The 11,861-nt window shown below is 46.7% G+C and overlaps 1 protein-coding gene across 1 annotated transcript in view; it reads right to left on the bottom strand.

Annotated features, from left to right (window-relative positions):
* Window positions 1–10,570, bottom strand: part of GRM5 (glutamate metabotropic receptor 5) — a 341,429-nt gene extending 330,859 nt beyond the window's left edge. Inside the window, 1 exon segment of the mRNA XM_048494460.1 lies at window positions 9,834–10,570. Within this exon segment, the coding sequence (XP_048350417.1) occupies window positions 9,834–10,512 (679 nt within the window). The 5' untranslated portion in view covers window positions 10,513–10,570.
* Between the last annotated feature and the right edge of the window lie 1,291 nt (window positions 10,571–11,861).

Raw genomic sequence — 11,861 nt, forward strand, 5'->3', positions numbered from 1 at the left:
CTGAGGCAAGTTTGTCAGCATTAACATTCAAATTAACATTCAAAAAAGTTTGAGTTTGTACAGTCCAGCAAGTCTAGCGGCAATGTAATCACAACCACGTAATGAAAATCTCAGTCCAAATGGATGCCAGTAGACCTAGTAATCCAGGGATTTTCTACTTTTCCAGACCCACACACCTCTGAGCATCAGTGTGCAAAATGAGACCCACAGTGGAGCCCCTTTCAGACAATCATGCTCAAAGGATTCTGGATCTAGTAAAGCTTCAGACCACTGGATTACTAGTCTACGTGCATCCTCTGGGGTTCGGATCATCATATTCTGTCTGCTCACACACATGGTATGCAGTGGTGAAGAAGAAAAAGAATTGGATTTATATCCCCCCACCCTTTCTCTCCTATAGGAGAATCAAAGGGGCTTAGAATCTCCTTTCCCTTCTGCCCTCACAACAAACACCCTGTGAGGTAGGTGGGGCTGAGAGAGAGGCTCCAAGAATCAGATTAGCCTGGTTCAGGTCTTGAAGCTCGATGTCTATGGAATGAGGGGCTCCATCAGCCCTGCCAATTGGCCATGCGGCAGGGCTGATGGGAATTATAGTCCATGAACATCTGGAGAGCCGCAGGTTGCAGACCCCTGGAGTAGCCCAAGGTCACCCAGCTGGCATGTGTGGGAGTGCACAGACTAATCTGAATTCTCCAGATAAGCCTCCACAGCTCAGGCGGCAGAGCGGGGAATCAAACCCAGTCCCTCCAGATTAGAGCACACCTGCTCTTAACCACTACACCGCTGCTGCTCCTGGACAAACAGCTCTAAGTCCAATATGTGCATAGTTGGCACAATAATTTTTCCATACCATCATTGTTCTCAAAAGCCTCCGAGAACAAGAGAGCATCTCAGTAGCTCAGAAACTGTGCCTTTGCAAGAATGCTTCCAACTTCTCCGGTAGTCTGTTCCAAAGAACCACGTATGAGACAGAACTTGCTTTAACTTTGGAAGATCTAATAAACTTCATGGATGGGAAAACTCATAAGACATCCTGTGGGAAGATCTAAGTTGGCATGCAAGCTCCTTGATCTTACGCTGACTGACAGCTCCAGTCAATTTCAGCCATTTTCTCAAGATACAACAAAGGAACTCCAGCTGCATACACAGATCAATAGGCCTGTTACCGTTGTTGCTCTATAGCAACCATTCCCAATTAAACTTGTGCGGATGAGTCAGGGCAGTTGTGAAGGATTGCTGTAGCATGACAACACAGCAATCTCCAACAACCGGTTGATGCCGCCCAGTTCGGGAATATGCACCAAACTAGTCTGATGGATGCCAGCAAAAAAGACAATTCGCGCACAGTTCTAAACACATCTCATTTTCTATTGTGAATCTTATCCGGAGGAACGCAAGGCAAATTGGCTCACAGCAAAAATGAATTTTACAAGTAGGGGAATTTTTAAAATTTCATTTCATCTTTCGATTTTCACTCCTTTCCCTTCCCGTCCATCTTTTCCCACCTCTCCTTCTTTCCCTGTCCAACTGTGTGTCTTCACACTGTGGATCTTCATACTCCAACTGTTTATCCTGCTCCTTCTGTACATAAGTGATCTCCCCCCCGCAAAAAAAAAATATAGATGTGACCCCATCACACTGACAGTGGTGTTTTTCCTTCACTTTTACCCTGCCAGCCAACAGACTGGCAGCAGGGGTGCTGAAAGACAGACCCAGAGGTGGGATCCAGCAGGTTCTCACAGGTTCCCGAGAGTAGGTTACTAATTATTTGTGTGTGCCGAGAGGGGGTGACTAATGGGTGATTTTGCCACGTGATTTTTGCCTTAGTTACGCCCCTCCTCTCAGCAGTAGCACGCAGAACTTGAAGCAGTCTAGCAGGAGGTGCACCGGGCGCAGGTGGCAGCCTGGCGCCTGTAAGGGCATTTCTGATTCCTTCGCCTTCAAGGACCGCAAGGCAGCAGCTGCATCCTTTGCCACAGTCCCCACCCCTGAATGCCTGGCCATACCCCCCATGTCGTTCTCGGCCCCAGCTCCCATTGGCATGCTTACGCCACAGCTTTGGAATCCCCCCACCATGGAAACCCGTTACTAAAAATTTTGATTCCTATCGATTGCGGGCTTTTCTCTCAGACATTACAGAATAATAATGCAGTCATAACCCACTTTCACAATTGTTTATAAGTGGATTTTGCTATTCCACACAGTAAAATCCAGCTGCAAAGTGCATTGAAAGTGGATTGAAAGTGCATTATTCTGCATGTGCAGAAGGGGCCTTAGCAACCCTGCCTCTGGTAGGGGAGAAATATGGGAGGGAATTGGCTATTAATATGTCAGGTGTCTCCACCCTGGTCTCTGTCGGCACTCGCTGAAATCTTTCCTGGTACCCGTCAAGTGTTGTCAGAAAGTGGGCGGAGCAGAGTGGGGCTTCTGTCCAGCACGGCTTCTGATTGGCCACTGAAGATTTGATTGGCTGTGAAGAATTTTCAAGATACATCACTTACCCATGCTCAACCTGAAATCTGCTGGTAATTTATTGAGTGGGGTTGCCAGCCTCCAGGGGAGGCCTGGAGACCTCTGGCATTACAATTGATCTCCAGAGAGCCAAAATCAGTTCCTCTGGAGAAAATGACTGATTTGGATGGCGGACTGTACAGCACTATACCCTGCTGAGATGTCTCTCCTCCCCAAACTTTGCTTTCCCCAGGCTCCATTCCCAAATTCTCCATGTCTTCCCCAACCCAGAGGTGGCAACCCTACTCACTGACAGATTACGGCCAACGAACTGAAGGCCAGAGCCACAAATCAGCCTTGGATTTATTCTTGTATGAACGCCAGTATGAAGACCCCCAATCTTCCAGCTGAAGGAATTACCCAGAGGACTTCAATTAGTAGCAATGGCACAGAGTCGGCGGAATCAATTAATACAAAGCAAATGCCGACACCTGTCCGTCAACTGGAGAGAATTGCTCCTGCCTCGTCGAAAGGCCTGCATGCTTACAGAAGGAAGGAATGTAAACAGTCTTTTTCCTTAAAAGGCAGAGAGGTTCCTGCTCCAATTCGCTTGGCAAGCCCTCTGCAGAAGACCGAGCCATTCCGATTAACCTTGGCAACGTTTTTTGGATGAAGAAGTCAATCCCAGGCCCATCAAGCATTGCCTTTTCTTTCAGTTTCCTCGCCTGCCTCCCGAGCAGGTCTCAGTCTGCCCTGAAAACTTGGCGGTGGTAAACAAACAATTTATGACGGTGGACATTTCCAGCAGAACAAATGCCACAATGCTCATTTATCACCAGCACAATTTCCTGCCTGAACTGAGGGCAGCCAGGCCGATGGAGGCATAATTGCTCTGGCGTCCTACCAAATAGATATCTGCCTCCTTCCCTCTTGCTCCCCGTTCCTCTTCTGCCACTAAACTAACTGTGTGCAGGGAGGGAAGACATCAGGGAACTTGGATTGGCAGTCTGATTCTCTGCAGCAAGAACGAGAAAGGGACACGGTGTTGACAGACAAAGCGGAGACAGGGAAAGAACGAGTTGTTTGGAAATTCAGGAATGTCCCCAGATATTTTCATGCTACACAGTTGGGGTGAGGGAAAGGCTTTGTAAGGAAAGTGGCCAACTCTGTGTAGGGAATTTCCTGGAGAATTGGGGGTGGAATTTGGGAGAGAGAAGAGTTTGGGGAAGAGAGGGCATCATGCAGTTGAGTCTATCCTTCAAAGTGGCCGGTTCCTCCAGGGCAGGGGTAGGGAACCTGCGGCTCAAGAGCCGCATGCGGCTCTTCTGCCCTTGCACTGCGGCTCCACGAGCCGAGCCGCCAACCCCATCCTTGCCCACCCTGCAGGTAGCAGGGCGGACACATCCATGCGCTTCTCAGAATGAGCGGAGCAAAAGGTAAAAAAACCCAATATATTCAGTGTTATCTTTATTTTAAATGTCAAAAATTATTTGCGGCTCCAAGTGTTTTCTTTTCCCGTGGAAAATGGGTCCAAATGGCTCTTTGAGTGTTAAAGGTTCCCTACCCCTGCTCCAGGGGTATCTGTTTTGTCCTCCTCCCAAGTGAAAGGGGTGAGATGTGTTTTCACATGTCCAGGGGGAGTTCATTTGCAGTTGCATTTGTACATGTCCTGGTGAGGATTTCGGCAATGCAACCCTGGACTTCCTCGGTGGTCTCCCATCCAAGTACTATCTAAGGCCCCTTCCGCACATGCAGAATCATGCACTTTCGATCCATTTTCACAACTGTTTGCAAGTGGATTTTGCTATTCTGCACAGTAAAATCCATTTGCAAAGTGCACTGAAAGTGGATTGAAAGTGCATGATTCTGCATGTGCAGAAGGGGCCTAAGGCTGACCCTGCGCACTTTCGCACATGCAGAATAATGCACTCTCAATCCACTTTCGCAATTGTTTGCAAGTGGATTCTGCTATTTCGCACAGTCAAATCCAGCTGCAAAGTGCGTTGGAAGTGGATTGAAAGTGCATGATTCTGCAAGTGCAGAAGGGGCCTAAGGCTGACCCTGGGCACTTCTGCACAGGCAGAATAATGCACTCTCAATCCACTTTCACAATTGTTTGCAAGTGGATTCTGCTAATCCGCACAGTCAAATCCAGCTGCAAAGTGCATTGGAAGTGGATTGAAAGTGCATTTTTCTGCAAGTGCGAAAGTGCCCCCTGCTTCGCTTCTGTGATTTGCCAAGATCAGGCTAGCCTGGGCCATCCAGGTCAGGGCGGTTTCTACCTCGGCCTCCTATATCCCAATTTTTCCTCTAGCAAACTGCGGGGGGGGGGGGGGGGGCCCTCAATTTTTTCTAACATGCTATACATTTAAAGTATGAAAACCCCAGACACGACAAGCATTTTGCTCATGTTAAAAGAGAAAATATTTCATGGGACCATGTTTTTTTTCCGGGGCTCTCCCAAGCTTTCGATTGAAACAAAAATGAAACAAAGCCTTGGGGGATTTTTCTACTCCCACTCTGCCCACCCACCCCCCTCCTGTTTTAAAAGGGAAACGGGCCATACTTGGCTGGCTCAAGGCCCAAATCTCTTCCACTAATACTAAGCAGGAGCCACGGTTCCGTTCCTGTCCCGTTCCGTCCTTCTATTTCACTTCAAGCTGCCATCCGCATGATGAATATTCTAACTGCTGCCCCAAGTGTTGGATTCATTAAGCTAATTAGGCAGACATTTTCAAAATGTCATCTAAAGGACAGCTGGGTTAAGCACTTTATTTGAGTGGTAAGCGGCATGGAAAACAGCCTCAGCATCCGCACAAAGCCGGAGCGCACATTATGCATGCCGGGAACATGATGTACTAAACATTGGAACCCTGTTACTTCAAAGAGAGCAAAGTGCTGAGAATTTCTCCAACCACAGAGTGACCTCAAGTCCCCCCACCCCCCGATCACAGTCAGAATTCTGAAATTTGGTCCAGTGACAGAGAGGATCCCAAAGGTGCGGCTGGTAGGATTTGGCCCCGTTAGTAAATGCTCCAGTAAAAATAGTGTAAAAGAGACATCTTGGTGTGCACACAAGAACAAAAAAAGAGCCAAACAGGCTCAGATCAAAGGCCCATCAAGCTCAGCATTCGATTCACACAGTGGTTGACCTGGTTCCAAGTCACAAGGATCATGGCAATGGTATTCTCCGCCCCTCATCTTCCCGCATGCTCACCAGGTAAAGAAACTTATCTGGCTTCTGGAGGAAGCCTTTGATAGTCCCACCCCAGAGGTGGGATCCAGCAGGTTCTCACCAGTTCCCGAGAGTGGGTTACTCATTATTTGTGTGTGCCGAGTGGGGGTTACTAATTGGGTCCGCTTTTCCGTTAGAAATTCCATTAGGTCCAAAAATCATAAAGTCCTGTTGTTTCCTATGTGGCTGGTTAGCGAAGGTAGAAAACAGGATCATTCTCCCTGTGGGGCTGTTTTAAAAACATGTTTTAGAAATTTGGTAAAGCTCCTTGTTTAAGGAAAGTATCCTCCTTTGGATTTCTAGAAACAAAATGAAGTATTTGAAAGTATTAAGTATTTGACAGGCAGTCAGTTAGAGGAGAAGTAGTTGTTTCTGTTGGCAGTAGACGATAGGACTTGCTATAATGAGTTTAAATTATGGACAGAAAGATACCAGCTGGAAATTAGGAACTTTTTTTTACAATAAGAGTTTTTTACAGTAACAGAGAAATTATTAATGCCCCGCCCCTTGATGTTAAGAGATACCTCAGTTGCAGCCCTGTTTCCAGTTTTGAGATACATACATTGTTTGAATTCATTATTATGGGAACCTGTTACTAAAATGTTTGGATCCCACCACTGGTCCCACCCTCCATGAATTTGTCCACGCCCCAATTTATTTTTGAGCTGTGTGAAAAAGAACTTCTCTTATTCTGTCTGCTTGATCAAATCAGGTTCAGTTTCCATCCCAGACTGTTCCTTCTTAATTACAGGATAAAAAAGAGGAGGAGGGGAGGAGAAATGTTCTACTGGTAAAAGCCACTTGGCAGTGGGAGTAAATACCACAGGAGGGGAAGTAGAGAGCTTCAGAGAGGCTAGACAGCCATCTGTTGGGTATGCTCTAACTTTAGGCTTAGAGATCGGTCTGCATATCCCCTTATAGCTTGGGTGGTAGAAAGTTCCATCAGGTGCTGTTGAAAGTGTATCCAACTTTATGGTGACCCCAGTGGTGGGATCCAAAAATTTTAGTAACAGGTTCCCATGGTGGTGGGATTCAAACTGTGGCGTAGCGCCAATGGGCTGGGCGGGGCACGACGGGGGCGTGGCCGGATATTCTGGGGGTGGGGCATTCCTGGGCGGGGATGTGGCAAGGACGCAGCCGCTGCGCTGGTCCTTGGGCGGGAAACGAATGCACGCAGGCGCAGGCTGCCACGCACGCCGGTGCACCTCCTGCTAGACTGCTTCAAGTTCTGCGCGCTACTGCTGAGAGGAAGGGCATAACTAAGGCAAAAATCACGTGGCCAAATCACCAATTAGTAACCCCCTCTTGGCACACACAAATAATTAGTAACCTACTCTTGGGAACCTGTGAAAACCTGCTGGATCCCACCTCTGGGTGACCATAAAGTTGGATACACTTTCAACAGCACCTGATGGAACTTTCTACCACCCGAGATATAAGGGGATATGCAGACCGATCTCTAAACCTAAAGTTAGACCGATCTTTCAACCTTATGGGGCTTTCAAGGCAAGAGTTGAACAGAAGTAACTTGCCATTCCTGAACTTCCATGTTAGTCCCCATCCAAGCACTAACCAGGGCCAACCCAGGATCGTCCCAGCCTGGGCTATCAATGAAGTTAAACATTTGTATCTGTGTCACAGCTTTTCAAACTCCAAGTGGAAGCTGAAAAGGTAGTAGGAAATAGCTTTATACCCCAAGCCCCCGTGCCTCCACATCAAAGATTAACACGTCCAAAATAATCCTTCTTGATATTTACTTCATGCAGCCACTACCTGTAGAGGGATAAATATTCACTTTTAACCTCAGAATTAACAGAGCAATCCCTAGCAGAGTTACTCTCTTCTAAACCCTTTGACTTAAATTGACCTCGAAGGGTTTAGCTCTACTTGGGATTCCATTCTGTGTTTGCTAAAACTCTCCAGCCCCAGCTTTTTATTTATTTTCGTAAAATATTTTGAGGATCCCCCTCCAGATGTCTCTTCGAGGTGGTTTCCAGAAATATCAATACAGAAATCGATATGAAATGAAAAGTACAACCACGCAGCTCTGAAGCCAGTGCCTCAAACAGCTGCGTAAACCTTCAAACCTCCTCATCAGATCATAGGTCAAAAATTAAATCAACGTGGTAAAAAAACCGACAGATAAAAGAATCGATTGAACGGCAAAGTAAAAGACAGACGCAAATCTAAAAGTCTGGAGCCCATTAAAAAAAAATCCTGAGGGGTTAGCAAGAAAACTAATAAACTTTAAAGACCAAGTTGAACAAAATATACTTGTATGATACGGGAAAGTTAAGAGATTTGGTGGTGGGAAGAAGGAATGTGGAAAAATAAATAAAGAAAATTGCTTTTGTTTGTGACTACCCATCTCATTTCTCACACAATGAAGGGTATTCAAGGATGACCTAAAGGTTTATATGGGAATAGCCAGTACATCGAATACCCAGATCCTGTTTAATGTAAGAACCAGCACTCTGAATTGCTTTCAGGTGGGTCGCCATGATGGGCAGCAACAGAAGGGCATGATTTAAGTCTGCTAGCGCTTTATAGACCATCAAGATTTTCTAGGGTGTACGTTTTCGAGCAACAAAGCATCCTTTGTCGGATCCAAGTGATGAAGTCCCTCAAAGCATATCTGACGAAGAGAGCTTTGACTCTGGAAAGCTTATATATCTTGGAAATCTTGTGGGGTGAGTCTTACTTTGAACAGGGCTCACAAACCATCCAGTGAAGCATTGTTAAGGCATGCTGCCTGATATCTAAGTCGCCTATGCACTCCTGACTCTGCACGTGAATTTTCTGCAGCAGCTTCAAAGGCAGAGTACAATGCAGTACATTGCAGTGATCAGATTGAATACAGTGCAGTAAACTGACTGAGATCTGCAAAGGTTGGGAGTTTGTGGATTCTGCTATTTAAAGAAATATGATGCTATCTTTGGAAAATATGTATGAGGTTATCATCAGGGGTCCATTAGAAACTTCTCTAAAGTGGCACTTGAAACGTAAAACTTGAATGCTCTAAGTATCGGCAATGTGGATCAGAAATAACAGAGAAATATTTCGTGATCTCATAAACAAATGGAAAGAACTGCAGACAGTAATATTTAGAAATGCCAACAACCGCAATCCAGCAATTGACCCCTGTTCATCCATTAAGCTACGTCAAAGAAACTAAGAAAAGCTAAATTGATTTTTCTTTGACTAATTGCAGCAAGAATAAAAGGAAACAATCAGAAATCAAGAGACTTACCTTCAATTCAATACTGATTTTAAAAAGTTTAGTCATTCATTATCCTCTTAAAATCAGCAAGTTAACACAAATCAGTAAGTGTTGATACACACCACACATATATAGACAATTATGAAAATACTTGTGGACTGATTTAATTTTACTTGGTTGGATTTGATCTAATTCATCTGTAGAACCATATTTGATCTGTATGATTCAGAATGTGTTTGCATATGTCATATTTACTAATAAGAATAACAGTAATAAACAGTGCCATTCTCAGTGGAGTTACACAATTTACCTCAACACACTTGGTGGTGGTTAGTACCATAAGGTCATAACTGACATATGGGGTTTCCAAGGCAAGAGACAAACAGACGTGGTTTGCCATTGCCTGCCTCTGGGCTTCCTTGGTGGTCTCCCATCCAAGTATTAACCAGGACTGACCCTGCTTAGCTTATAAGATCAGACAAGACTGGTCTAGGCTGGGCTCTCCAGTGCTCAGAAGGGGTGGCATGCAAGGGATAGGGGGGAAGGGAAGGGAGGGTGGCATGCAAGGGGAGGGGAGGGAGGGGTGGCTTGCAAGGGAGGGGAGGGAGTGGGTCCGGCATCTGGACATGGCCCACCCTAGCGGAGGGAGGGGGAGGGAGGGATGGCATGCAAGGGAAGGGGAGGGGAGGGCTTAGGATGGCAATACAGTTTCCTAGAGTGACTAGGAGGAAAAACTAGATAATACTATTATAGCCACCCTAGATCAGGGATCTGCAACCTGTGGCTCTCCAGATGTTCCTGGACTACAATTCCCATCAGCCCCTGCCACCATGGTCAATTGGCTGCTACAGCCTGGAGGCAATCTCTTAGCTCTCCTTTTATTGCTTTAGACCTCTACAGTTAGATGAAAGAAAGTTATTTCCTTACCTTCAGTATGTACAGCAGAGACATAAGTCCAATTATATCTCTTGACAATGTCCACCATTGCCTTCGCCTGCAGAGCATCAGATGGGACCACTCTCATGAAGTATTTGAACAAGGTCTTGTCGCTGAGGTCCATGCTCGTGGCCGAGTAAGCGATCTGAGGTATGTTGAAAAGCTGCAACAGGTTTTGGACCTGGATCGCCACAGAACTAGACCCGGGCCCAATGACCCCAACAATGGGCTTCTTGGTGTGGAACGAAGACGCGGATCCGTCCACGCACTTCATTAGCTCTTGCTCCTCTTCTGCTGAGATGAGAGAATCCCGGATGAACTCGATGCTTTGCTCGAGAGCGACAGCCGAATTCCAGCACGAATCCCGTATCTCGCAGCCCAACGTTATGTTTGGCAACAGCGCAGGGTCCCCATTAATCCTGTCCAGGGTATGTAGCATAGCCTCCACTCTCTGGATACCATATTGCTCCCTCACCTCTCCACACTTCCTCTCGTGGACTTTGTCGACGCTTGGCTGATGGTGGACCGAAAACAATGCTCCGATGATAACGTCCCCAGGCATGTAGGCCACGACCCTTCTTTCGTTGGCCTGTGCAGAAACCAAAAGCCCCCAGTTCCCACAGACATCTCCCTTCAAAACCAAGATGACCAGGAATAGCAAAAAGACCATTTTAGGAAATGGTTCAAGCCAGGTGATAAAACATGGCGGGACCCCCAAGGCAAGTGCTGTTTAAATAGCTGGTAGCACGACTTTTGTAGGAGCAAAGAAACCAAGCCAGCGGGTCAACCAGGCATTTCTGAACGTTTCCCATCAGGTGACCAACATCTCCCTTGCTTTTCAGAGGAGAAGATACGACCATAGTCTTCACAACCTATGAGAGAAGGATGGTTGAATCATTTAACAATCAGAGCAAAGATTTTTAGGATCTCACAGATAGAGGGTTCCCTACAATGTCTTGGCGAATGCTAGGAAGTTTGGAGGTCAGAACCTGGGGAAGGCAGTTTGGGGAGGATGTGATGTGTGTCCCTGCATGGCAGGGGGTTGAACTGGATAGCCTTTGTGGTCTCTTTCAACTCTATGATTCTATGATATCAGTTCCTGCTGCTGCTGCTGCTGCTGCTGGATGTCTTCTATAGTCTCTATGGTCTTTGTTGTAAACAGTAAGAGAATTCACCTAGAATGTCACCATGTGTAGGCTATTTTTTCTCTCCTGTTCCTCAATACTTTGGGTCAAGGAAATTGGGGCTGTAGCCAAGCAATTCTCCACCCTGGATGAGTAAATGGGGGAACTACATAGCTCTTGACCTGCCACTGGTATTTTAAATAAAACAAAGCTTGAAGGGAATTTGGGGACAGCCTGAAGAAATTCCATGTCTGAGAACAAAAACTCACGCAGCCGGTCTGAACAACTTTGAGTTGGTCGACAGACTGCACGTAGCATAAAGCACCATGTCACGTATATTATCTCTTCCTTCACGCTTTCCTCACAACAACCCTGTAAGGTAGCTTAGGCTGAGAGAATGTTCCTAGCCCAAAGTCACCCACTGAGTTGCTATAGCTCAGTGGACATTTAGATCTTAGGCTATCTAGCCCCGGCTCCCTCCTGTACATTATCCCAAATAGGTGAGCAGCAGAGCGGCAGGTTTTCATGCCTAAAAAGATGTAGATAAGATGACCCTCTGGTCAGAAGCAGAACACAGGAAGCTGCCTTCTACCAGAGCCGTAGTGAGGGGCAACTGCACCCAGGGTATGTGTGCCCCCTGTGCCCCTGCCATGCTCCTGCCATGCCCCTGCCCTGGAATGCCCCTGGAATGCCCCCACACCGGCCCTGCCCCTGCACCTAGGGAGTTCACAATTTGAGATGACTCCTGGAGCTAGGGTTTTGCCAGCTCAGTCTCGAGAAGTTTCCTTGAGAAGTTTGCTTGCACCCGGTGCAAGACGCCCCTGCCCCTTCCCCTGGGCACTACGCCACTGCCTTCTACTGAGCCAGACCACGGGTCTCAGGGCCGTATTAAACC

The sequence above is a fragment of the Sphaerodactylus townsendi genome, linkage group LG04 (assembly GCF_021028975.2).
Source record: "Sphaerodactylus townsendi isolate TG3544 linkage group LG04, MPM_Stown_v2.3, whole genome shotgun sequence".
Taxonomy (NCBI): Eukaryota; Metazoa; Chordata; class Lepidosauria; order Squamata; family Sphaerodactylidae; genus Sphaerodactylus; species Sphaerodactylus townsendi.